The 26,855-nt window shown below is 42.8% G+C and overlaps 1 protein-coding gene across 6 annotated transcripts in view; it reads left to right on the top strand.

Annotated features, from left to right (window-relative positions):
- FARS2 (phenylalanyl-tRNA synthetase 2, mitochondrial) overlaps window positions 1–21,861 on the top strand; it is a 249,520-nt gene extending 227,659 nt beyond the window's left edge. For all 6 annotated transcript variants that reach the window (XM_080379973.1, XM_080379969.1, XM_080379974.1 and 3 more), the window contains one exon: window positions 21,538–21,861. In XM_080379973.1, the coding sequence (XP_080236099.1) occupies window positions 21,538–21,676 (139 nt within the window). In that variant the 3' untranslated portion in view covers window positions 21,677–21,861. The remainder of the gene's footprint in view (window positions 1–21,537) is intronic.
- The last annotated feature ends 4,994 nt before the right edge of the window (window positions 21,862–26,855 follow it).

Genomic DNA, 26,855 nt, shown 5'->3' on the forward strand with positions numbered 1-26,855 from the left:
AAACTGTATTTCCATCTTTCCTATTACACTTACTCTGCTTTTCAGTATAAAGGTCTACCTGAAAGGTAAATCAAGATGCATAGTTGTTTCCTCCAAATTATATCCCAATGTTTATATGGGTTCTTTGTGATCTTTTAAATAGTTATTTGGAAAATCACGGTTGTCTCTTTAAAAATGTAAATGCAAGTGGAAGACATAAATAAAAAGCTTGCCTTGCTTTTAGAAAGCCTGTGCATGAGCTAGTTTGAGGACAGGGAGCAGTCTAACACTGCAGTACCTGGCATGGGCTGCAAACTTCCCCAGGAGCAGAGCAAGTTTGATGTGTGTGGGCATCCCCACGCTCGCCTGCAATCAGTTGTTTAATCATGGCTCTATTTTGTGATTCTTTGGTGGCTGTTGCATTTCTGAAAGGAAACACAAGTGAATCAGATTCTCTTGTGCTGCCAGCCAGCCAAACATCTCAAATCCCACAAGTCTCTACTACTCTCCCATCAGTCTCTGCAACTGTAAGGAACAGAAGTAAAATTGCTTACAGAATGAATGTATTGCAAGGTGAACCCCCTTCAGTGTTCTCTTGTTTCTCATATGGGTTACAAGCCAGCAGTATCATTTACATTGTGATACAATTTCATACTGAAATTAGAGGCATGTGACGGATGTTTTCAGTCAGACTTAAGAAAGGCCAGGTTAAGGCTTTCAGGCATTGCTCCTGCATGGGTCCCGCTGAAGACATCACATCTCACATTGGCAATTGCTTATGAGAGCCCAAAGCAGGTAGGAGCTGAGCTGGCAGGTTTTCTGGATTTGGTCCTGGAACTGCGATCTTAGGCTGTGGCAGAAACTTTTATCTTGATTAACTGTTCCTGGTCTTCACTTCTGCACTTGTGCCATCCTGCGTGTTATGACATCCAAATCAGTGAACTGAATCAGGGGACTGGTCTAGCTGAAAACAAGTCCAAAAAAAAAAAAAAGCAGGTGAGGAGTGTGTGCTTCAGCCGCCCGGGTATCATTTGCACAGCCGGCTGCGTGGCCACAAGGCAGGGCTGCTGCTGACACAGGAGCGAGCAGGGCAAGGGCTGCCTCAGCTCCTGTTGCTGTTGAAGACCTTGCTGCCTGCTCTTTCCAGAGGAAGAAACTGTGATATTTACTGTAGGAAGAGAATAATCTGTGGCTTTGCAGGATGTCTAGTGGAGAAGTCACATGGATGCCCTTTACCTTCTCCTGGAGATTGTCCTTTTCATGCAAAAATTGTTGGTTACTGCTTTTCAATTTTGCCGGTAACCTTTGCAGCCATTGCCACATCTAAGATTGCAGTTTAGACTGATCATATTTGTGTTTGCACCTCCTGCTCTCCTCACTATGATGGATGAAGGGAAACAGACTTTTTTACCTGTTAAGCTTGAGGGTGACAGATCAACTGCAAGTCCTTGTTCTGAAATCTAAAACACCCATTTGATCTGCTCAGATGTTTCATAACAGACTATTCTGTATTGAAATATCTGATGAAGAAGAAATTAAACAGATATTACTTCGAATAAATACATTGTAAAGCATTTATGCACAAAGTTTTACCCTCCTTATTTTCCAAGCTTCATAGTAGGAGTTTTTCCTTAGTATGTGTTGCCACTCCACACTGCCAGATGACCTCAGAGAAGCCACGTTGTCTCACATAAGAGTTGAGCAGTCCTGCAGCAGGACTACAGGTATTCACAGGCTTGGTCCTGCATACAAAATCCGGGTATGTCAAATGCTCAGATTTCATTCTTCAAGGATTTCAGAGCCTTTTATTTGGACAGGAATTTCTACTGAATTGAGCTTCTTAGGAAGGCTAAGTGAGGTGCCTGCATTTCTCTTCACATGCAAAGAGTTAAATGATTCATTGAATGACATTCAGCAAGCCCTTGTCACTCACCCTCCATATCAGCCCAGCTTTCCCTTCTGATATCCTGCCATGGTCAGAGATGTCTGATGTTTGTCAGAGACGAACATGTTAGTTTAGGCAGGCCAGGCTGCTATAAATAAAGTATTAACATGTCGTTGGAATTGATCCCATTTTTGCAGCTGAATGAATTGCCACCTCTGCTCATCTGCATGGGCTGGAAGTTTTCACATTCTTAAATATTTCTTTCTGGAGCAGTTTAAGCTAATGTATTTTATTGTATTGTTGGTATGCATAGAAACACGGACACGGTTGCTTTCAGCAGTTCAGCTGATGAATGGTAACAGTAACCTCCATAGCTCAAGCATCACAGTATGTGAGTACACTTAAATTTGATTTTGGCATTGTCTGTAATTCTTGAGATGCTCTTCTTGGTTTCTAGCAGAAAACCAGCTAGTTATTTCTGTCGGTGCTTTGCTTCCTTGAGCCTGCTTTCAGTGCTGCTTTCTACCTTTTCAAACCAATCATGCCTAGTATGTACTCGTTGGAGAAAACAGAGAGAAGGCAGGTGTGCTTGTCCTGAATAGAAGGGTCAAAGCTAGTGAATGTCATGATTACTGTGTGTGCATAAATATGTTTATAACACTAGAGAGGATAAGTTTTCAGCAAGGCGCTGGTTTGGTTCATTTCCTGATTAAAATATGATTTCATCCTGGTCCATTAATTCTTTTAGTGGTAACCTTTGTAAGACACACAACACTTAAACTAGCATGTCTGTAGCCCAGTGATGCGGGGTGGGGGAGGTTTATGCCATAAGCTAAATTTAATTGTTACGATCATTTGTCATCAGAATTTCATATGCATGGGTCATTTCCATTTCAATATGGATGGGTCAAGTTCATCCAGACCAAGCTGATCTGTTGTGGTATTCTGTTAGTGATATATAATGGAGGAAAAAATGTGCCCTTTATCAAGGGTCCTTAAAAGTGTTGGGAAGTTAAAAAGAGACATATCGAAGGTGCTGTTGATGTGAAGCTGAGAGGTGCCAAGTATGCCAAGTACACACACGGCAGAGAGGTGAAATTGTGAATCCTCTCCAGGTCTGTCCTATGCTTCTGTGGTTTGCGTGGTGTTTCCAGGGGGTTACAGGTGAGGGTGACCATGAAGTTGGTACCTCTGTGCTAAAAGTATTTTTCGGGTAATTGCTACAGCTCTTTTCCTTTGAATTTCCCAAGTAACTTCACTTGGCTCCATGTACAGGATTCACAGCTCAATGCCAGCAAAAGCCAAGCCAAAAAGAAAGTGGAAGGGATAAAAAGAGTGAAAAGCCAGAAAAAGAAGGCTGAGACTAGCTGCCATTAAAAAAAAAAAAATACAACACACAAAAAAACCCCAACAACTGCAAAACCCATGAGGGCAGTAGAGTGACCATGTGTAATGGTCACAAATGTTGCACTGCTCAAGACAGTTGCAGCTGGGAGTAATGCTCTGATACTTCGTGTGGTGAGTGGGCAAGGTCATCTTCAGAAGAGGTACTCATTTTCTGTGCAATGCTGTCAATGTCACCTTTGAGGAAGCTCACCAGAGAAGCTTATTTGTTAGTGAATAAGCTTCCCCCATACAGTTTGACTGCCTTTGTCCCCTTCCCACATGCTATATAGAAGCTGTTGAGACTACCTCTCCCCTTTCACAGCAGAGGGAGTGGAAAAGCTGCTGTTCCCCGTTGCTCCTTGTCCTGCTGCTCCGTGCTGGGCTGTGGGCTGATGCTACATGGGGCGGTAGGTGCTGTGCAGGAAACCTTTGTCTCCAAGAGCCCCAGCGCTGCATCCCTGAGGATCAAGAGAGCAATTTAGCACCACTGCCAGGGAAGTGCCAACTGCTGAGATACTGAATATTCAAGCTAAATTTGGTGTCTTAATACAAGGGTGAGAAATCATAAAAAGGAGTGCTCTTTGCTGCCTCTGCCTCTCTCTCTTACAATATTTTTAAAATGGCTGAGTTGTGCCAAAAGATGCGAGTTGTCTTTGAAACAATTTTTAACTGTAAATGTGACATTTCCTCCACTAATCACACTTTCTTCAGGTGAAAGATAGTAGAGTTGTCTGACTAGCTCAGCTCTGGGTCTTTGCTTGAGTAGTTACTCCAAAATGAATTATATCTGCAGTGGTGGTTTCATAAGTTCTTCTCTTTCTTGTCTTAAGAGCTCAATTCATTTGGCATCTCAGTTTGAATGTAAACATATTCTAAGAGGTTGAAAGGTCAGTAATTTATATGTAGTACCCAGCATCCTTCTGACCAGTCCTCATTTTACTTTGAGTTGATGTCGTAAGAGATACATTGGTGCGGAGAACATCCTGTGGGGTTTTTTTTCCCAAAGTATTAAAAATCCGTGCTAATTTCATACCTGCTAATTCTCAGTCACAGGACTTCTTTAATTAAAAGGTAAATGACAAAATACTGTTAGTGTGGGTGGTATGTAATTGCAGCTAATTACTTTTTTATTACTAATTTCTTATTCTTGAAAATCCATGTACATGTATGCTCATCTCCATCTCCTTCTCTAACCAAAAGCAAACCACTCAGTGCCTCTAGCCATATGGATTTCGTATGCCATGCAGAGCAACCCAGTCTTATATGGTAATGACTCAACAACTTACTGAATCCAGTTAGCAGCTTTATAGATCATTACTCAAAGTATCTCATAGTTAAGTTTCATAACAGTCCCACTTAGACTCTCTCACAATCTCCATGTAATTATTCATTAAAGGCAACCATGCCTTCTATCGGCAAAGGAGTGATTCACTGTTAGTATTTCTTCCTCTCGATCCCCACGCCCTACTTCTATCCAGCCTTGCTTCTTAACATCCAAAAGCCAATCAGTCAGCTTACAATACTCCACAATACAGGGGAGTAGTTAAAGACAATGGTCTTGAACAGATTCATCTTTAATGGCAGTAACCTCTTAAGCGTTGCTGCTGTATTTGATGAAATACTGAAAGAGCAAGCTTACAAGCACAGGTCTCTCTTCCCAGGATCTGCATTATGCTTGCCAGAAGGGAGAACTTCACTTGCATAGACTGAAGTTTCTGCTAGAGCAGAGGCCCTGTGAAGGAACTTACATACATATGGTCTGCTCAGACCACTGACCTCAGGCTCAACTGATGGCAAAACAGTTTGCACTGTTGCAAGATTCAGCTGTCACAGCTGTTTTTGCTTACCTCTTCTCATGCTCTCCTGAATGCATTCATTCATTTCCTAACTAAACTGGTGTATTATCATTTTTAAGAGCAGATCCAACTGGCTGCTTCTGCTGATCAGTTTTAAAAACATTGCTACCTGTGGACTTGTCCTGTATGTTTTTAAAATGTCAGCTGAATCCTCAGCTGGCAGAAAGAGATGTCATCCCATTGCCTTCAGTTGATCAGGAGATTGGACTCAGCAGCATTTGGGGACAGCCAGATGGGTTTTTTCCTCTTCCTTATATCTGAGTCTCATTTTGAACATGATGTATAACATATTTTTACATGAACTTGGTGGGGGGAAAGGAGGATGTGCTTTAGTGCTTATGTGGATTCAGTGAATTACCAGCTTGTGATTTTAGCCCCTGGTTCCACATGGATTTTTCCTGGCAATGTAAGTCTTGGTTTGTGCTGTTCTCACCTCCGCACTGTGCTGGCACAGTGACTGGTGCGGCCATTCAGTGAACCAGATTGGGAATCTAAGGTCTTTTTTCTTTTTCTACCTGGTCATTTTTCAACCACGTCAGCTCGCTAGTGTGGTTCATCACACATGCAGGCACTCAGGCAGATGTGCTGGGTTAGTACAGTAGGGCAAACCTGAGAAGCAGGGAGAAGCACCTTGGAGACAGGATTGGAGCAGGGTTTGGGCAAACAGCACTGCTGCTCAGTTTTATTGACTCACCTGTGTGCTACTGAAATGCTCACCCAGTATTTGAGGAAAAGAAAATAGATACAGGCTCAACCTTTAAACAAACAAACAAACAAAAAGTCCCTTAAAGATGATCCAGCACAGTATGGATCTAAGCATGGGCTTTGTAGGTGAATGCTGAGCCTGAGCCAGATTCTTTCATTGCTTTCCTGTGGAGTTTCCGTGATGTATTGCGGGATATACAGAATCAGAACTGAGATCTATTGAGATACAAGAGAACTAAGCTTGTCCCTGCCAGTGCAGATGCGCTGGCAATATAAAAAAGCTCTCATCCAGCTTAGAAGTATTTTAAAATGTTTTGACTATCCTATAATTGACCAAACCCCATGCAGCCTATGCTTTGGGCTGATGCTTCAGCTTCTGTGGTGGGTTTGTCCTAGATCATTTTAATCTTTCCTCATATGGATGTTAGAGTTAAATCAAAATGCCATCGAGTATCATGATACTGATTAAATCCTGTGGATGAAAAGTGTGTGGGTTTCAGGAGTGACATCTGCAATGTCTCTCTCCCTTTGTCCATTTCACACTGCTCAGCAATCTGACCTTACTGGGATGTCCAAACTGTGTCTCCATCTCTTCACTTTTTGGTGGAGACTATAGTGAAAATGTCACAGGAATATTGCAGTCCCCCTCTTCTTCCTCTTTAAGGGCTACAGTGTCTCCTCTGTCATCTCTTGCATTTTAAGGAGCTGTATTCCCTCACCGATTCCACACAGCCAGCACCTGAGTTTGTTCAGCCATCTCTGCAGAGACGTGGTGTCGCTGGGTGGGGAGAAGACTGTGTGTGTGAGCAAAGTGGAGAGACACAATGGATGCAGGTGATTCAGAAGGGAGCATGAGTAGCATTGCAACCCTGTCAGCAGTGGGTGCCTAATCATTTTCATATTCTTTGGTACTGCGTATGTTTAAAACCACAAATGTTAAAACACCAGCCATCCTGGCTAGGTGTGACAAGAAATAGGCAAAGCTGAGAACAAACTCTGCTGATCTTAAGACCTCCTGGTGACACTTGGTGAGGTGACTGTTCAGGTGTAGCAGTTACCTGTAATCTCGGGAGCATCTCTTTCCTTCTTTGTTATTGTAGTTCAGATTAAGAAGATCTACTAGCAGAAACGATGGCGTTTTAGGTCATGCCACCAAATTGCTGCATCTTATGTGTATTAAATACCAATCTCCTCTATACCTCTGAAGTCAGTAATGTACGAATAACTTGAGTTCATTTCAGTTAGCTATCTGGATTAATAGGTGCTGTCTGGGTGCAGCTGTATGCAGCCTACACTGAATTACCTGCAAGTGAGGCAGGTGTGTGGGCCGTGGTGCAGGAGCCTGTGGCGTGTATCAGTCTTTCTGCTATGACTTAGATAATCAAGAATTTGATCTTTTTGAGGAGGGGAGAGAGGAGCGTATATGTCTCAAACCTGTTTAAGGGAGTCTCCAGTTCAGCGAACAAGAGACTGAAGTACTTTCAAAGCAGTACGTGCCCCCATTAAGCCATTTTTCATTACTGTACAGGCATAAGTCATAAATAGTTTATTTGTTCCTTGGCAACTTCATATTTCATGTAAGAATGAAAGAACACATATGCAATGGAACTTTTATGAGATCAACATACAATCCTTGAAAAAGATTTAGTAAAAACATCAAGATTTCCCCAAAACTGGTGATCTTATCAATCCAAGCAAACTTGCAAAGGTTAATAAAAAGCTAGGCTTTGCAGCAAGGACTTTGAATGTGTATATGCACACATATATACATATTCTTACAAAAGTATATGGAGTATTTTTTCCTGCAAAAGGCAGTGTAGGCAGATAAAATGAGAGACAGCTCCTTCCTCACAGCTATTGTATGCATAAGGAAGAGGTGCAATAAGTGAATGTGGAACAGCAAGTGAGTGAGAATGGGGAGCCCAGGATAACATGCATGAGGGAAACACAGCTGGTTATTCAGAGCACTATACTGAGGCTCCGTAAGATGAGATTTCTATTCTGTTTCTGTGTGTTTCTGTTACGACGTTAGCTGATCTCAGTATGTCCTCAGACATTTCCTTTGTATTTTTCAGCCTCTCTACTTGCAACAGGGCATGAAGTTATTCAGTTTCTATGTCAAAAGGCCGTAGTCCCCAGAGTGATTGTCCTCCTGAGGGTCAGCCAGCCTTCACTCCAGGATTGGTGTCTCAGATGTCTCCTAGTCCCTGAACTTCCCCAAATTGCCTTGGGGTGCAGATTTCCAACAGGCTTGGTTGCAGCATTGTTTTGTTAGAAGAAAGACTTTGTCCTTATTTTGAGATTCCCTGGGGTTAAATGTGAACTTAGGAAACTGAAAGCAAAGGGTTAACCTCTTGATATAAAGTCAGAAAAGCATAAAAGAGAAAGATGCAGTTCAGCCTGTCAAGGATGTGCAGCATCTTCTGTGGCTGTTCCTTAGAGCTTTCCTAAGGCATCTCTCAGCCCTGAAGCAAAGGGGACAAACAGCTGAGTGACATTCTCCCTTTGGGATGCTCTCCTACAGGGTGGACTTCTCTGGGGGTTTTGTTTGATTGGCTTTAGGCAGTGACAGGTAACTCGGCAGCTCTTTGCTTTCCTATCTGCTGTATTTCAACATTGGCCTGTAAGGCTAACAGAAGGGTTGCTGCCCTAGAAAGGTTACATCATTTTCAGGGGATTCCTTTCCCCTCTGTCTGTTGTCTCTGCTGTTCCTCTTCAGAAGTTTTTCACTGTTTGCTTTATTTCCTGGGAATCTAGTATTAGTAACATAGAGCTCTTTTTCCAAGTATAGCAGCTATGGTTTGTATTTCCTACCTCCTTGGCTTCCTGAACTGGGTTTTTTCCTGATGTCCTTTTAATGCAATGGGATAAACAAATACACAATGTGTATTCAGTTGGAGCTACAAGGAGCTATCTTTGCTGCTCAATCACTTTCTGCATTTTAAAGACCGTTATATTATTTTATGCTAAAGAGTTGAAGAGTACTGCCACCTAGTTCATCCTCCTACTCCAAAACAGGATTAGCTCTACTTATAGCATTCCTGACAGACACTTGTATAACCAGTCCTTAAAGATTTCCAGCAATGGGGACCCCACCACCTCTCCAAGCATATTTTCAATGTGAACATTTCTGCAATATGAGCTCATTACTTTTGTCTCCTGCCATTTGTGAATGTTGATGAACAGATTATTACCTAACTCTGCAGCAGCGTTTTATCTATTTGAAGGGTGGTTTTGTGCTCTCTCTTCTTTAGGCTGAGCAACCTGTGTTCTCTCAGTCTTCCCTTATAATTTGCGTTATCTAGACATCTGCTTGTTCTCATTGCTCCCCAGTGATCTGCCTCTAGTTGCCTCACATCTTTCTTGAGGTGTGGAGAGGGTACTTCAGCTGAGCCAGCAGCGGCGTTGAGTAGGGCAGAAGAATGTCGCTCTGGCTGCGTTCCAGCAGTTCATCCTGGAGTGGTGCTTGCTTAGCTTAAAGCAGCACAACAACATCACAGGTTCACCTTCAGCTCCTGATTCTGTGTGGTCCTTAGATGCTTTGTGCAGCACTGCTGTATGCCCAGTTGTTTCCCATCCTCTCTGCATGCAGCTCGTTTTTTCTTGGCTAAATACAGAAGCTTACACTTGTCCTGGTTGAACTGTACACTTCAGCTTTTTCAGTCTGTCAAGATTATTCTGATCTTGTCCTCAGGTATACTTACTGTTTTACCCAGCTTAATGTAATCCACCAGTTAAAACCCACTTCTGTTGCATCCCCTATTCCATTAATGAAAATATTCCATCATCCAAGAGCCAGGATAAAGAACCCTACAAGAATGATCCTTCAGATTTGGCTATGAACTGTGGATAACTGCTTCCAGAAGCAACAAATTATTGGCAGCTACTCCAGCCATTTGGAATATCACCTTTTAGTAGTAATCATTGATCACTAGTTTTCTCATCTACCTTCATGCAATTCCCTCCAAGGTGAAACGTTTAGAAAGACGGATTTTGTACTACCTGATTTTATGAAATGGATTTAGTATTTTTCTTCTTTTTTTTTTCACCTTTTGTAAAAAATTTTCCTAAGCTTTTTCAACTTTGAAACTGCTTGAAACTGCCAATGGATCCATATTTTGTGGCATATTGATCTTAGACCATTTTTTTTCAATCTGGTTTAGCTGACTGAAGATACGTGCCATATGCACATACACACCCCTACATGTGCAGCTGCCCGCCTTGGTGTTTTGCTGCTTCCTGCAATTTATTGGTTATTGACTTATTAGCCTGTCGCCCCTTTATAGAGGGAAATGAGTTGCTTTGACTAGATTTGCTGGATTCATCCATGTTTTCTGGTTTTGGTCTTTTTTATTTCTATTGCATGCTTAAAAGTGGTTTGGTTATGTGCACCAGAGTCTTTCTAGGAATTTAAAGTAAAAGAAAATGGTCCATAGCTCCTATGGCTTCCTAGGTTTTTTTTCCATTTTCAAAAATAAGCGCTCTGTTTGACCTTTTCCAAACATTTGGTACCCTACTTGTCCTCCATGAACTCTCAAAGGCAACTGATAACAGCTCTGAGATTTCTTCTGCTCATTCCTAAAGTATCTTAGGGCAAAGTTCATCTCTTGGACAATTCGAGAATATTTGATTTACTCTAGTGCTCCCTGCGTATTCCCCATTCTGAGCTGAAATCTTATCCTTCCTTTGCTGGTATTAATTCCTGCTCTAGTGGGAGGATCACTTGGCCTTTTTTAGTGAAGTCTTAGCAAAAATGGTATTTTGATCTTCCTAGTGTAATATCTCCTTGGCTTTATTTCCTTTATTGAGGGGCAGACCAATAATTTCATTGTACTTACAGGATGATGCATCTTATTTTGTGCCCTGACCTTTTAGTCTTCGTGCCCACATGGTGGTTAAATGTATGATGTTCCTATCAACTTACCACAGGAGGCATCCACTGTGCACACATCCTATCACATTTACATTTTGCTTTTCATTTTTCTTTTCATAAAGAGTACCCATAATATTAAGGGGGCAACATGCCAAACACGGCAGTCAATTTTCCAAACTAATGCTCATTTTGACAGCTGTAAACATTCTGGCCAGTGTGTCTGATTGGTATATGTTGTCATCATTTGGCTAGTTTCAATGGTGCTGTGACATTTTCCCCACTGTTATATTCAAAACAATCAGGCAAGCCTCACCTACAAGACACAGGCTCTTTGTCTGTCATCATGGTCCTAATGTATTACTTGTGCAAACAGGATCCAGCAAGAGAAATGTTTAACAGCCAGTTTTCCTGTGTGCTAACAGTAGTTTAATTTGCTGGCCAGTAGTTATGCTTACTTTGGGGACTTTTTCCATGTTGTCTTCCCAAGGCAGCAACTGTCAGAAAAGCAATGACAACAGGTTTCTTGTGACTGTCTGTGTGGAACCACGCTACCCTTAGGGAGGGAAAGTGGGGAATTTCTGCATCTCCAAAACAAATCTAGTTAGCCAGAATAAGCTTGGTAAAACCTGACAATTCTGAGAGGAAGAACAATGGATGGACTGGAAGGAGATTGTAAACAACACTTAATTGTGCAAGCAGCTGCAGAATTCTCACCGGCTTTAACACATACTGTAAGCAGCCCCACTGAGAAACCCCCTATATTTGTAGACGTAGGTACCAATGTTTGTAAGTCACTTTCTAGCCCTGCAGGCTGCCCGGGAGAGCAGGCGCTTTTAATGTCTGTTGCTTTTATGCAAAAAAGCACAAGTGATTTCTTTTAACTGCTTCTTTCAGTTTTGAAGTCCCTCCCGTTTTCTGGTCTGTTATCTCTTCCTGCTCCCTTCTTTTTCTCCCCATCCTGTTTTCTTCTTATTTGGGATTAGTTTGTCACTTAACAAACAGCACCTTTGGTTATCCTGATGTTGGCTTTGCACTTTTCCCTGCCCTGTCCATTGTATGTGAGATGAGTATACACATATGATTTTCCTGCCATAGCCTGCTTTGTTTTCAGGGCTGCTGTACAATTTGCAGAAAAGGAGGGTGACTGGACGTGTGTGTGTGTGTTGTGTGTGAGAGAGAGTAACTTGAAAGAAGGGTATCTCAAAGGGTCTGTGTCTGCATTTACCCAGGTCCGTCCGTCCCCCCCCTCATTAATTCGCTGTGTGGCCTTGGAAAAATCATATAGGTTCTTGATCTGAGTCCAGAGCCGTGTTTCTCTTTACCTCAACTCTCAGCAAGTGTAAAGGGAGCTTAAACACGTAGCTCCTGGGCATGGTGAGGACAAACCCAGCAATCTCAGACATGAAATCTATCCAAGTGTCTGAAATGGCATTCAGACCTGCCCGTGCACTTGTATGCCATCTAACTTTGTAGACCCTGATTTCTGCTAGTACTCAGTGAAGGTACCTCTGAACCAGCTGTCACTCCCATCCATCTTCATTTCGTAGGAGAATTAATTGTTTTAAATTCTCATATATATTCCCTCTTTAGTCGATTATGAAATATGTTTTAATTTGACAGCGATGTTATTTTTAGTAATACTTTTTGTAGCCTTTAGTATTAACATCTAGTTGGGGGAAAAAACTGCTAAATATTTATACTTCTCTTCTTTGATCTTTCACTCAGAAGAACTGAAAAGGTACCACACAACATTTTTACTATAAATATTTTAGATAGCATGTGAAAGAGTCCACATTCACCTCTCGTGTTGGATTTGTTCACATTATTGAGATAGGTTGTCACTCTTAAGTGCTTCCAGGTGGCATTGCAGTTGTCAATGGTTGGAAACTTTAGAGCGATACTGTTGTGGCTAATGACCAGTGATGGAATCATTAATGTTGCTGTTTGACAGAAGTAGGACCAGAACCTCTTCCACATGCTCTACTTGTATGCTGTGCTCACAGGGAGATGAATATAATGGCTTCACACAAGAAGCACAGCAACTCTGCAAACACCCTGTGTCTTCCAGAGTTACTCTTTGCAAATAGATAGTGTCTCTGGCCCGCTCCTGTACTAGCCAGCTGCCCTGGAAGGGCACAAGGGGTTGTGGATGAGGTATCTAAGTCATGAAGTTCTGCCAGACCCACAGAGCCTGTTGCTGCCAGAGCTGCCTCATTCTATCACTAAATTACCAGGATTTAGGAGGTCAAGAGAAATGTGGAGAAAGCGGGAGAGCCAGCAATGACAGAAAATATATTGATTTGGTGTGGTTTTGCTCACTGAAAATGTAAATTTTAATGGAAGAATTTTCTGGCTAGTAGCCAAAATGCTTCAGCTGCCAGACTTCCAGGTATCGCATGCTTCTGCTCTCCTCAGCGTGCTCTGATTCCTCATCAGCTATGGCAGCCAAGTTTCTTTTCCAGAGAGAGGAGATCCATCATAGGAATTTTTTGCCTTGGCCTGTCATGGGAAATGTAGTCCTGCCATGGGTTCTGAGCTGCACGGGAAAGGAGAAAGTAAGGAGCTTAGGTGGCAGTTCCCGTGAGACACAATATCCAAACTGAGTTATTTTGTTCTTTTGTTTGCTGGGTTGGAGAATGTTTAAGCCTCTAGTGGTCATTTTTTAAACAACAGATAACAAAAAGTGTTACCCCTTGCATTTTGTTTTGGTGAAAACATGATGAGGCTTTGAAAAGCATTTGACATGGCACCTTTTCAGTCAAACCCAGGGAAAGTGAAGTGAAATAAAACCCTGTGCTGTACACAGAACAAGTATTCGATCCTGTCTGATGCTGAGACTATCATTTTTTCTCTCTTACTTTCAGCATCCAATTATTTCTCTATGTTTAGATGTACAATTGTCTCAAGTATTTTACCAAACAACCTTCTCTCGTTTGGCACCGCAATGGGTAGAAGTTATTTAATTGGATTTTGTATGTGTGTGTGTGTGTGTATAAGAAAGTTGTCTTTTTCCTATCTCTATTCCACCTCTGCAGGCCTTGTATCGGTCACAGTGATGATCCTGAAGAAGAAGTAGGTTTTCCAACCCTATCCAGAGCCTCACAGGCTTGCACATGTTCTGATCTTTGTGGGCATGCCCACGGCACAGCTTTTTTTTATTCCTGCAAGGCTCAGCCTTGGTAAGTTGAGAGAGGCATTCCATTACAAGTGCATAATGTTGCACCTATCTGGCATGGTGAGTGCTCCAGGATTGCTATGCTGACAGCAAGACAAGTCCTGAAGATATTTTTCCTCTAGCCTACTCTTGCATCTTCTTGGATTTAGAGCAGGATTTTGAACTGACTTACTACGTGGAGTGGTGAACCCCTGAAAAATGGGGAGGCCCAGTGTGAACTGAGAGCACAAAGTTGGTCTTACAAGAGCCATAGCTCTCAGGCACATCCAAGTTTAAGTCCGTGTGGAATGGATTCCTCAGTATTGGCATAGATCAGATATGATGGGAATTTTGTCACCTGTGCTTGATGATTTTCCCTAAGAGAAGGAGACCGGAGGACAAGCAGTCATCACTGATGCTGGAATCCATCCCCTTGAGAACTGGTTTCATACCTGCTTTACAACCATTGATCGCTGCCTTCTTCAAGGAATCAGTGAGTCATTGTATTAAAAATGAAAATGAGAAAAAAACATAATCCCACACCCCAAGTCTTTGCAGGTTTTTTTTCTGGCCTTCTGTGGCAGCAAAAGTCTATGTTACAGTTAGCTTATCCTGTGGGGACTTTGGATTTTATTTTGGTATAATGGAGGAGGATATTTTTCTCCTTACTCTTCACCCTAGTGATATTTCATTGTTGCTTGCATGTAATGGATTCCATTAATTTTGATGCTGTGAGGCTTAAGAGCTTTTTAATGGGAAGTGCTTGGATCTGAAATGGGGTGACTGTCGTTGGCTGGTTACTGAGGTGACTGTAGCAGTGCACGAGGGAAATACTCACTCAGATTCTTCTGTAACTTGGTCTATTTGCAAGAGTTCCCTCTGCTTGGGAGCTGGGCAGAAGAGAGCCCTGTGCTGCTCACACTAGTTGTTCCTTCGCTGGCATGTGGCACCAAACCGAGGTGGTCTGTTGAAATGAGAAAAAGCTGTTGGGGGCCAAACAAAAGTAATTGCTTGAATTGTTTCACTAAACAGTTAGTGAGTCTATCTGACAGCCAGGAGACTTATCTTTCAGGTGATGCTTATGATTTTTTTTATTTTTTTTTTTTTTTTTAGTATATATCTGTTTGTAAGAAGATAGGTGGTAGATTTAGGTAGAAAAGGAAAATCGGGATCAAAACTTTTTAACCAGCCCAGTGTTTTTGGATACTTGACAATGTCTTAGATCCTATTTATGGCTATTTAACAGTGTCTCAGTGACTGAGAAGCTGAAAAGTTTCCAAGTGCTTTCATTTTTCATCTATCTTCCATTATCTTAACTGCCACTGCATCCCATACCATGCTCTTTATCTCTCTCAGTAAGCTGGCTATTAACAGAATTTTGACTTTTTTTTCTACATTAAGAGAAAAGCTTAAAATGGAATTAATATTAAAGAAAGCAAGAAATAATGAAAAGGCCAAGCAGGTTCAGGGTGTGTTATTCAGATACAGATTTCACCAAGTCCAATTAAAAAAGAGCAAAAAGTCCATTAGGTCTCCATTTGTGAAAGAGAAGAACAATATATCGGTCCAACTGTCTGTCAGTGAACATGCACCTCATTTAAAGTGGCCACCGGAAAAATCCACTGAGGTCAAATAATGTTGACAGTCTCAACATGGTTATGTTGATCTGAACCATCTTTGAAGCTGAACCATCCTTCTGCCAGGTGTCAGCTGGAAAAGATGTGCAACAGAAATTACTATTGCCTGTTTTCTGTGGGTCTGAAACAATTCTTTCTGCTGGAGGTGCTCTAGTGCCTTTGATGAGCATCAAAATCACCTTAAACAAAAACATGTCCATTTTTAAAAATATGCTATTGTATGCAATGTGCTCTTCTAGAGAAATGGAGTATTAGCATTTGAAAGGACTGATGAGAATGCATCTTTGGGAAGGGCCTTTGTTCAGAGTATTACTGCTATATTTTACGTGCATATCACCATGGTAATTGAATTATTTGCCATTGACAGTAAGGTATATAGCACAAGCCTTTTGCCATTTTCCATGATGTGGTTCCCAGAAAAGAGTGCTATTTGTCAATTTAAAATTTATAGTAGGACATTTAGCAGTTGTACCTACTGTCATAGTGGTAGATGTGGTTTGAAAGCATGAAACAAAAGGGAAAAGGTAATTACGTCATTGTTGTTGTCTTCTTGCAGTTTCATATTCCTCCCCATCACAACATGAACCATTCTGGAACTGTTGGAGCCACAAAGCAAAACCAAAGCTGTGCTCTCCGCACGGCTTGGCAGCTATGATGCTAGTAACATGAGACAGTATTTTCATTTCTTTCCATCATCATCCCTTTCAGGACATTGTTGCAAACAAAACAAGGCTTTCTTTTCCCTAAGATCATTCCGTGCATACTCAGAGCATGACATGATCTCTGTAAAGCATGTAGTGGTCACTGAGTACTGTGTGAAGGTTTATGTAAGGCAATTACGTGATGCATCTTTGGGGGGGATATGGGATACAAACTGCTGTGGCAGGAATTGGGAGACCCTCAAAGAACCTATTTAACATGACTCACTTAACAGAGAGAAAATAATCTCAAATACTTGCATTACCCTGTGTGTAGATCATAGAAACATTTAGGCTGGAAAAAAACTTTAAGATCATTAAGTCCAACCATTAACCCAGGACTGCCAAGTCCATCACTAAACCATGTCCCTAAGCACCTCATCTACATGTTCTTTTAAATATCTCCAGGGATAGTGATTCCACCACTTCCCTGGGCAGCCTGTCCAGTGCTTGACCACCCTTTCAGTGAAGGAATTTTTCCTAATAGCAAACCTAAACCTCCCCTGGCACAACTTGAGGTCGTTTCCTTTTGTCCTCTCGCTTGTTATCTGGGAGAAGAGACCAACCATCACCTGTCTACAATCTCTTTTCATTTTAAATGAAAGATCTTTCATTTAAAACAGTATTCTGTAGGAAAAGGTGCAATATAGATACGGTGGTGAGTAGTACTGCTCAGTGCACTGCTCAGAGTACAAAAGATATGGTACTCTTTTTCACTCCTTGGTGCTGTGGGAGATTGTAATCTCTGCTTTTCTGTTCCTCAAAGTAAATCCATTTTTCTAGAGCAATGTCTGGTTCTGTGTTGCCCTCACCACAGTAATAACCTCCCTACAGAAGCCTCTGTGCTTCTGTGCTTTGGTTAAGATGGATGGAAGGTAGTACACAGTTAAAACGTGGGTCTTTTCCCCACTCACTGCTGCCCCTTTTATCTCCCCCTTCAAGTACAGGATGGAGAAATTTTCGTTCTTGGCACAGTATTACATGTGGATGAGACAAATGCCAGTACCAGGCACTTACTCTTTAAGCAACATTTTGGTTATGAAATGAGCCTGTGTCTTAGTCTTATCTAACGTGAGACAGGCTTCCCGGTGTGTTTAGGTGTTCTGCTGTTGGTAGCTTCTGGGATCAGTTTTCTAGCCAAGTGTGCTGGCTTTGGCTGGGATAGAGTTAATTTTCTTCCCAGTGTCTAGTATGGGGCTATGCTTTGGATTTGTGCTGGGAACAGTGTTGGTAACACAGGGATGTTTTCGCTGTTCAGAGCAGCGCTGACACGGAGCCAAGGCCTTTGCTGCCCCTCACCCCACCCCAACCAGCGAGCAGGCTGGGGGGCAGGAGGAGTGGGGAGGGGACACAGCTGGGACAGCTGACCCCAGCTGACCAAAGGGGTATTCCAGACCATGTGGCATCATGCCCAGCGTATAAAATGGAGGGAAGAAGAAGGAATGAGGGGGACACATTCAGAGTGATGGCATTTGCCCTCCCAAGTACCCATCACACGTGATGGAGCCCGGCTTCCCTGGGGACGGCTGAATTCACCCATGGGCAGTGGTGAATGAGCTCCTTGGTTTGCTTTGCTTGTGTGCACGGCTTTTGCTTTGCCTATTAAACTGCCTTTATCCCAACCTGTGAGTTTTCTGACTTTTACTCTTGTGATTCTCTCCCCCATCCCACGGCAGGGGGAGTGAGCAGCTGTGTGGCACTTAGTTGCTAGCTGGGGTCAAACTGCAACACCAATTTGTTTTTAAAACATCCTTCAGTGGACCTCCATGCAGGGAAAGCTAACACACAGGTACTCATTTTTATTGCCTAACATACCCTTTCGTTCTAGCCCTGGTCCCAGTGTCAAATTGCTCTCATGTTTGTTTTTTTTAAACTAGTGGCAGACTAAGGCCCCTTAATTTCTTGCCCTGTTCACATATCAGGTTGAAATATCGGAATATATACACTGGCCTTCAGGTTGGCCCCATGCAGTGGCTCTGACGCAGCACTGAGCAGGTCCCTAGCACTTGGAGGCGGCTACATGCCAATTCCTGAAAATCACGAGGCAAAGCTCTTTCCTCCAAAAAATGTATGAAAGAGCATTAGGCATTGTTGCACTCCAGTGTTTGTTCACAGACTGTACCTTGTTTCCTCCTGCGGTGTCAGAATAAGCCCCGGTCTTCCTTTTCCCTTTGAGCAGTGCTTCACTGTGTTCACTGTGTTTCATTACCTGAGAGCCGCAGGCTGGTGCAGAGGAGGCTGGTGACACTAAGATCAGCTGAAGCCTAATGGGAGAGGAGCCCGCGTGACTGCGAACTGCATGGACTTGTCTGGTGGTGCAGTTTAGGTAAATAAAGCCCAATGCACTCACTGTTAAGCTTCTTTTTTTTTTTTTTTTTCACCTGGTGAAACTGCTGTTCTAGGTGTTGGCCTCAAATTTTCTGTTGCTGAGGATAGAGAGCTACGGCTTCTGTATTATCGGGCTGCAGCATGGCATGCAGCAGAGAGGTCATTATGCATTAGCACAGCCATCTTTAAGGTAGGCAAATTCTCTGTAATGCTGCTGAACAAAAGGAAAGCAAGAAAGGGAATCGGCAAACGTGTATTATTTGCTGCCAGTAATTGTTTTCAGTTGCAGCTGATGGCAGTGATTAATCGCATTGTCTTAGTATTTTATTTGGGGGCAGGGGGGTAAGTATTAAGCAGGGGGGAAAGCCAAGAAGTACTCTTCCCCATCTTCCTTGAAAAGTTAGCCAATACTACTATGAAAACAAAGGTTTTGAAACTTGCAGTGTATCTTTTATTGAAATAGCACTGAAACATTATACTCCTTGCAATTAGTAACAAAGATGCAAATAAACCTATCTAAAAGATGGGAGAAAAATGTAACATACCAACCATGTGAGTTATGTCTAGCCAGCCATATGTATTAGTAGATCCATCATTTTTTGGCTATAATTAAAATTAGATTAATTACACTTAATGCAACCCCTGTTTTATTTCTCCTGCACCAATGCTTTAACTTCAGCTGCAGCTAACAGAGCTATAGTCCAGTGCTGCTCTGTAAGACCTCTACCCTTTCCTAATTTAAATGCTTCCTAAAGATGCTGGTTTTCCACAACACCCACAAGAAACTATTGCGTCCTATTCTGACCTATTTAATTTGCCTTAGAATGAACTGCTTGCTGGGATGGAGGGAGGGGGATACATAAACACGTAGGTCAAGAGAAATCGTTACCTTCAGTTAACCATGACCAGTGAAGAAAGTGCTGTAGCAACTTACACACATTAAGCAAACGCCTGTTTACATCACGTTAAATGGTGGTAATGAGTTTTCCATCATGGGATATATTCCCGGTATGTACAAGACTTCAGGATCAAGCCTCTGACTGAACATCTAAATAGATTTTCAGCCAAAGCGATTTGCAAATGTTTTCGATCAGGTGATTGCTGGAGCTCCATTAAAAGCTGAACTACTACCAGCTGTAATGGTATTTGCCAGCTTGGTTTTAAAAGTGTTTCTGTTGAGCCCAAATTCATGATCCTGCTCTCTTGCTCAAATGTCCTTCTTACAGTGTAGCATCTGGCCAAACCCTTGTGATTCCATTTACTTGCTTCTCCCAGGTCTGTCCTTTTGACTGCTTTGCAGCAGTGGAGCAGAACAGAGCAACACCTTCCTCATCGTTACACCTCCACCTCTTTTCTCAAAGATCACTTTTCTACAGCGTTTAACCTGCACCTGGGGAAGGCTCTTAGCTGGTTTTTAACGAACTGCAGTCAGCTTAACACTTTATGATAATGCAGTTTGCCCTTTCCTATGCTAGTCAGATTTAACTTCCTTTATCGTCAAAGCACACAAGAAAGGAGGAGGAATCTTTAATTTGAAATAACCTTTTTGTTGTAAACTGCCAGTGGGAGGAGGGCAAGCCTCCCCCCTCATGTGTGGTGGGACAAAGTTGGTATCAAATAGCAATTCTGAAATAAAAACTTCCTGCACCTATTTCTAGTAGGATTTGAGGTTGAAATGAGTATCTTGAGAGTTATCTTTGTGTATGAGCACATATAACCTGAATTTTAGTCTAATAGTCATAATAAGCATGGTTTCTAACATGAAACAGCTTTCAGGAGAGAGATGACCTGCAGCTTGTGAAATGCCTTTGTGTGCCATTAAATGCCGACTTCTGCCAGTCTGGGAGATCCTTCTGTCTAGTACTTGATCTCTGGTTTCCCATTGTTCTTCCCCTCAGATTTTCTTTTTTTCACTGAAGTGTGTTTACCTTTGAAAGAAGAAGTTGTATGGGTTCCATTTGAAACTAAAAATAAAAAGGGTGCCACAAGGGCCATTTCAATTCAGTAATACAAGCACTGCCATTGTAGAGATGCCCTTGCAAAAGTTGTGTACTCCAACCTGGTTTTGATGGAGAGCAGGATTTTTTGCTCTATATTCAACTTACCGGTTTGCTCCTGGGTTTGCTTTAACTTGTCTTTGCCTAACTCAGCAACTCTGAAATATTTTTGTAACCCATCATTCCCTCTTCTCTGTTCCTTTTCCCTGTTCTGTTTTGTCTTTTCCTTTCCATAGCAAGGTGTGAGAAATTTTGCCATGTGTGCCTGCTGTCATGTCTTCCCTCGTTTCTTCCCAGGTTTGCTGGGCTGCTCCCACACCTCGGTGGCAGCGTGGCCGATGCCCAGGTGCAGCCATCCAGTGCTCCGCTTTGGGAGTGATGGCCACCCTCATCCTGCATCCCTGTCCTTCTCCCACAAATGGATATTTAGATGCGTTTTGCCCATGTTTCTTATTTCCAGTGAAGGCAAAGTCGTTGCCTGAATTGAAAACTAAACGCTTTACTCTCCTTTGCAGCTGTGTGTTTGGTGTCCTCTCTCAGGCTGGAGCCTGGGTGGTGAGGCTTGTGAGATGCTCCGCATTAGCTAGCAACATAGTGCTCTCCAGTGTGCAGAGGCTGGATGGTATTTTCCTTAAGGCCATCGCCACCAGCCCCACTGGTCTGAGGGGGGTATGTGTGCACAATGCTCCTTCCAGGTAGCCTCATGAGCACCAAAATGGGAGAGCTGTGGTGTCAGCAGCAGTTCCACGGTGTTAGCATAGCCCTCCTCCTGGGCTTGTTTGGTCTGGTAAGAAGCTACCACACCTCGGTACGAGTTGAGATATAAGGTGGACTTCAGCAAAGTCCTCTGCCGTAATTAAAATTCAGCTCAGTCCCACCTCTCCGGACAGTGTGTTTTAGCATTAAGGTGATTTTCAAGCAACAGAAACAAAATTAGACCGCAAATAAAAAATGATCCAGAGGATAAGTGTTTGGCCTCATGTATTTGCATTTGTAGGCACGTATATTTATGAGTCCTCTTCTGGTTTATATTTTGTAGGACAAAGAAGGTCAGCCATTGCTACCGTATCATTTACCGCCACCCGGAGAGGACTTTAACGCAGGATGAGGTGCATCGCATCCATCAAGCTATTGAAGAATCAGCAGTTCAAGAACTTGGGGTTGAGGGCAGGTTCTAGGATCACTGATCTGAAGCCCTAATGGCAGTTGGGTTTGGGTTTGATTTGGGTTTTTTTTTCTTTCTGGAGTTGGGGGGTACAAGTAAAGAGAGAGGTTTTGTGACTGACCCAAGCACATGGAAAACGATTGATAAATGGGCTATGGTAAAACTACCAGATAATAAACATTACTACTGAGAAATCATTGACAAAGAGCTGGCGCTTTATTTTAAGAAATGGGGAAACAGCAGTAATGTAAGATTACCCTCCTGTTACAATAAGAAATACACTGCCTGGTGGTTTTCTGTGTTGTTAATTGGTCCCTGGGTTCCATTAGACTGTAAATATTTGGCATTATTTCTATGTTGACAGGATCTTCTGTCCGTGTAACAAGTGAAGCAAATCAGAGACACAGATTATCTCAGGGAAGAAAACCCCATCCCTCTCTTTTTCAAGTAAGAAATATCAGGGTTTGCTTCAAGAAACCTTCCAAGAATTGCAGCTTGCGAAGTTTGGCTCTCTTACCTTCAGAGCACATGGGTATTGTTTTCATCTGTTACAGAGCAGGAGCCAGCGTGGCTGTGGGACCCAGTTTAGCTGTCTTCAAATGGTGGGTCATTGGTGAGTTTTTTCCTGTTGGATCCCCCTGCTTCCCCAGGGCTGAGCAGAGCTGCTTAGCAAGGTGCTCCGAGCTGTGCCACATCCCCCAGGCAGGGAGCTCCCTTGTCTACGTTCTTCGCACACAGGCACCAGCGCAAGATAAGTCTGTTCCCCTGTCACCATCAAACGGTTGATACCACGTGGGGCAGGATGGCAGAAAAGAGAAACTGTTCCCTACTATGCCCTGGAAAGCAGCTGCCTTGATCTCTCACATCTTGCTTTCTAGCAGCAGTGCCTTCTCAGAAATTTGACCTTTAAGGCAGGAAACCAAACTCAAATGGGATCTCCTACTGTTTCAGGCACCAGTCGCTTTACAGGATGCTTGGCTTTTTCATTGGAGGTTATAATAAGTAAATTCTGGCAGTGGTATGATGCTAGGACCTGTAGAAGTGTTGAAATGGTCTGATAAATACTTGATGAGCCATTTCAGATGCTGATATGGAATATGGGACCTGTTTTTGCTTGTAATGGTATTTCATACAGTCTTGCAGGTCACAGCTGGCGGTTGCTGTGCAGGCAACATTCCCTCCTTCAGGGAAGAAGGCAGTAAAAGCGCTGCAATAAACAGCATCTAACACTGATTTATACCTTATCAAGAAACATCTGTGCAGCAGGCTTGTACTCAACCATAAGAAGCCAGTTACTATTGCAGATGTGACAGAAGCAGAGAGCTCATTTTAATTTCATTACTCAACATATTTAGCTGTGTAAACAAATCCTAATCTAAATGTCTGTTGTGTTATCCAAATAACTTGATTATGAAAACAATATGCTAGACTTTCTACAAGGCAAAAAGAATGGGTGCCATTTAGGCACTGGAAGAACCTACTTGGTTATTTTTAAACCTTGGTCTACTAAGATCCGTAAGTACAGCCTAGCCCATTTGATGTTTCTCTGTCTCCTTCATCCTTTGCCATTTCAGGATTCTCAGTGAGGACTACTGAAGGGGAGGAGCACTTCCCTGAACTGCACTGAGCAGTAATTGTTCCAAGACAGGGCCTGATCGATGCTGCTACATGGGGCAGCAAATTACGTGGATGTTAATTGATGGGATTGCCTGTGCAGAAAGTACAAAAACCTGCCTGCTGTGTGGAAGAACAAAGTCTTTTTGGGAAAACAAGAGACTATCTGGGGTGGAGTAGATTGCAAGATTCCCCTTTTAATTTACTGATTAATGAAGTTTCCTTTTCTGCTTCCCAAACCCTTAATTTATTCCGTTATTCTGATCAGTCGGGTCTAGGGGCAGAGAAATCTGGGGAACCCAAGAAGGAGAAAATTGGCCAATGAGCCTTTGTCACTGCAGCAGCAGAGTGTCATGTCTGGCTTTGCAAGTAAACTTGGGTGGCTTTTAATCAGCCAGTCTCCATCCACTAACATCAGTTGTGTTTGATGTGTCTGGCTGTGAACTGCCCGCACTCTGGTGAGGAGGGACTCCCTGCGCCAGCCAGGTCTTGGTGGACTAACGTTATTCTTTGAAACTCAAAAGATTAATCTCGTAGGCTGATAGGATAGGGGAAATGCAAAGTTTTCTCATGGGATCATCTTCTGGAGTAGGTGTTTTCACAGCAGCAACTTTCAGACAAAAATGCAAGCCGTTAAGATTAAAAAAAAAAGCAAGCAGCTTCTTCAGGAGCAAGCGTGATTCAATTATATGAAAGATTTGAAGGCCTGTAAAATCAGATGGGCTGGCTGTGAGCAATTTAATATGAATACTTGGGTATGTTTAGGTTAGTTAAGCCTTTGTCATATATACTCAAGGATTAATCTACTCTAAAGACCTATTGTTCTGGCAAAGATTCACCACCACTAGCAAAGCAGACCTCAGATCAAAAGGCATCAGAGTTACATACTTATGCTGCTGTTCTTTGGAAAGTGTGACTTTCCCTTCCGAGCCTAACCTGAATTTTACTGGGGAAGTTCGCTATGGGCAGTAATAGACTCTCAAGCCATATGGTCCCTTGTGGATACCAACTGAGAGCCCATGAGAATCTAAGGGTGTTATAGCCACGATTTATTTTACTGCTGATCAGAGACACATGATGATAACTGTCTCAGGGGCTGGGCTGATCCTTGGTGGGAGTATAGAAAACTTGACTGAGGAAGGTCCATGGTACAGTCACTGACCAACTCTGTCAAAGAAGGGGCTACCCTCAGCTATCACTTGGCTTTTCTTAAGACATATTTGGCATAAAGGTAGGTGAACTAGCTTGAAGACCAAGAACAATGTAGCTGCCAAGGTGAGTTCACTTGCTAGTTTCTGCTGCTCCACAGTCTGTCTCATGAACACCCCTCAATCTTGGGTGGGCTACAAGTCTAGTAAAGGTGGATGAGTTCCTAAATATCGAAGTGATACCATGCCTTGTGGAAATATTAAAGAGAGCAGCATTTGAGTAATTAACGTGCATGCTGACTGACTAGTGTAGTGACAGGCACAGGGCCCTACTTCTTGTTCTTATCCAGTGTCTGTGTTTATTTTTGTGTGCTGCTGGGTTTTGTAACAGCATCCTTTAATAAAAGAGAAAAAAAGTCAATTGTAGCAAAAGAAGCTGTGTGTCCCCAAGAGCTGGGGGTTTCTATGACTGAACAGTTACGTCCTTTTTTAATATTCTGGGTGCTGGTTTTGTTGCCATTGGTTTTCAGGCTATCTGTGATTCCTGGAAGACTAAAAGATTTAGCTTTAACACCCAGTTTGGGATCTTCCCAGGAAACTGGCAGCAAATTTACAGTGCACTGAGACTTACCTGGTTTTGATGTTCTCGTTAAAGGCGGTACAATGGAGAAGTGTTGCAAGCTAGATAAGCAGTAAATTGCTCTGTGTTTTTTACCCTTGAGATTTCAGTGACCTCTGCCATACTGTTGCCAGGCACGGTCAAACAGTTGCACAAGTCTGAAAGCAGTTTTGTCCTGAGAATCCAAACTAGATTAGTAAATTGGCAGTGGTGGTCATTTGCCTTCCGTTCAGAGTGTTACTCTTGTCCCTTCTGCAGGCTGTGGCCATACCGCAGCGCTGAATTTACTGCCGCCTTACTCTGCGCAGCTGTGCCAGGTTTCTCGAGTACTGACAAATTGGTGTCAGCCCTTGAATAATTTCATGTTGGGGTTAGCTTTTTTTTTCTTAAATGGAAAAAAAGAAGTTTGGGGCTTTTTGTTTGGTAGTTTTTATCTGCAGTCACTAATGCATTTCAGCTGTCCCAGATAAAACTCATGGTCAAGACAGAACTCTTTGGTGGCCCATTGAAGTAAACACGGGGAGTCTTGCCCCAAAAAGCACAATTCTGTGCATCTCATTGAGTTCGTATTTGGGTAAAACTAAAGAACCTTGTCTTCACTGTGGGTTGACTGAAGCTTGGCTGGTGCTCAGTAGTTAAGCCAAGGTCAGAAAGCACTCTGTGTCCTGCCACCACCACGCCCAATACACCCACAAGTAATTTTATGCACAAGGAAGTTCTGTCAAATTCAGTGTGAGCACAGAATGGTCGTGCTGGGTGTTTGGGGCCAGCTAGGTGACATCACCGAACTATCTCCATCAGAACTGTTACCACCAGGGAGAGAAAATGGGTTTGTACTTCAGCTCTGAAATAATAGTCATATTTTTAAAGCTCAGAGCTCTCTTCGGATACTGTCTGCTGTGCATCTTCACTCAGAGAAGTCTGTTTCTGTAAAACAGAATTGCTTTCTGTGCAGAACAGGCCACACTGACAATTACACACGTCCTGATCAAATTTTAAGGTATGTGAGCGTTGTCTCTGAAGGGCCACCAGAACTGAAGCAGTCATGTGAGCACCTTGAACAATTTTGTAGGGAACACAAGAAACCAGCCATCGTCTCTACCTGCTTTTAAACGTTACTGCAATTGCAGCCAAATTTTAAGCCGAGTATCTCAGAGGAGATGACTGCAGTTCAGCACAGAGTGGGGGCATATGCTGCGTGAAGGCACTGACTTCTCCAGGATCTGCTGTATAAGGTTTGACCATCATTAACATCTGATGCACTTGCATGTTTGGCAGTTTTCATGCTTTTGTGCTTTTGTCAGATGGTCTCTGTTAGTCCATTTATGCCCACTGTTAACTGAGTGGAGTCTGATGTAGCCTGCTTTCTACACTTGGAAAACTGTGCCTAAAATCACTTCTGCTATGACCCAGCTTTCTCATTTCAGTTTTGCTTACCTTCCCTTACAGTTCTTGCTATCCAAGTTTTGTATAACTTCGGTGAAGAAACAGGGTCAGGCTGTAGGCAGGGAGATTTATTATACCACAGCCTAAAGCCTGTGCTCCCACGCCGCATTACTGCAGGGTCTCTCTGTGTTCACCCTCTGGATGCAGGTGATTAACATGCAGTCCAGGGAATTATGCCTCTGCCTGCTCAGTAATTTGCTGGGCAGCACTGCAGTCATCCAGAGCAGCTGCCACTTAAATGGGCAGTAGATTGTTCTCTTTTTGTTTTAGTGTCTGCAGCTTCCCTTGTATCGCAGTGTGACACAGCCCGCAGCACTGTGTTGGTAGTTGCTGCAGCTAAGCATCAATTAGATGCATCTCGTGAT

The sequence above is a fragment of the Falco punctatus genome (genome assembly GCF_963210335.1).
Source record: "Falco punctatus genome assembly, chromosome: 3".
Taxonomy (NCBI): domain Eukaryota; kingdom Metazoa; phylum Chordata; class Aves; order Falconiformes; family Falconidae; genus Falco; species Falco punctatus.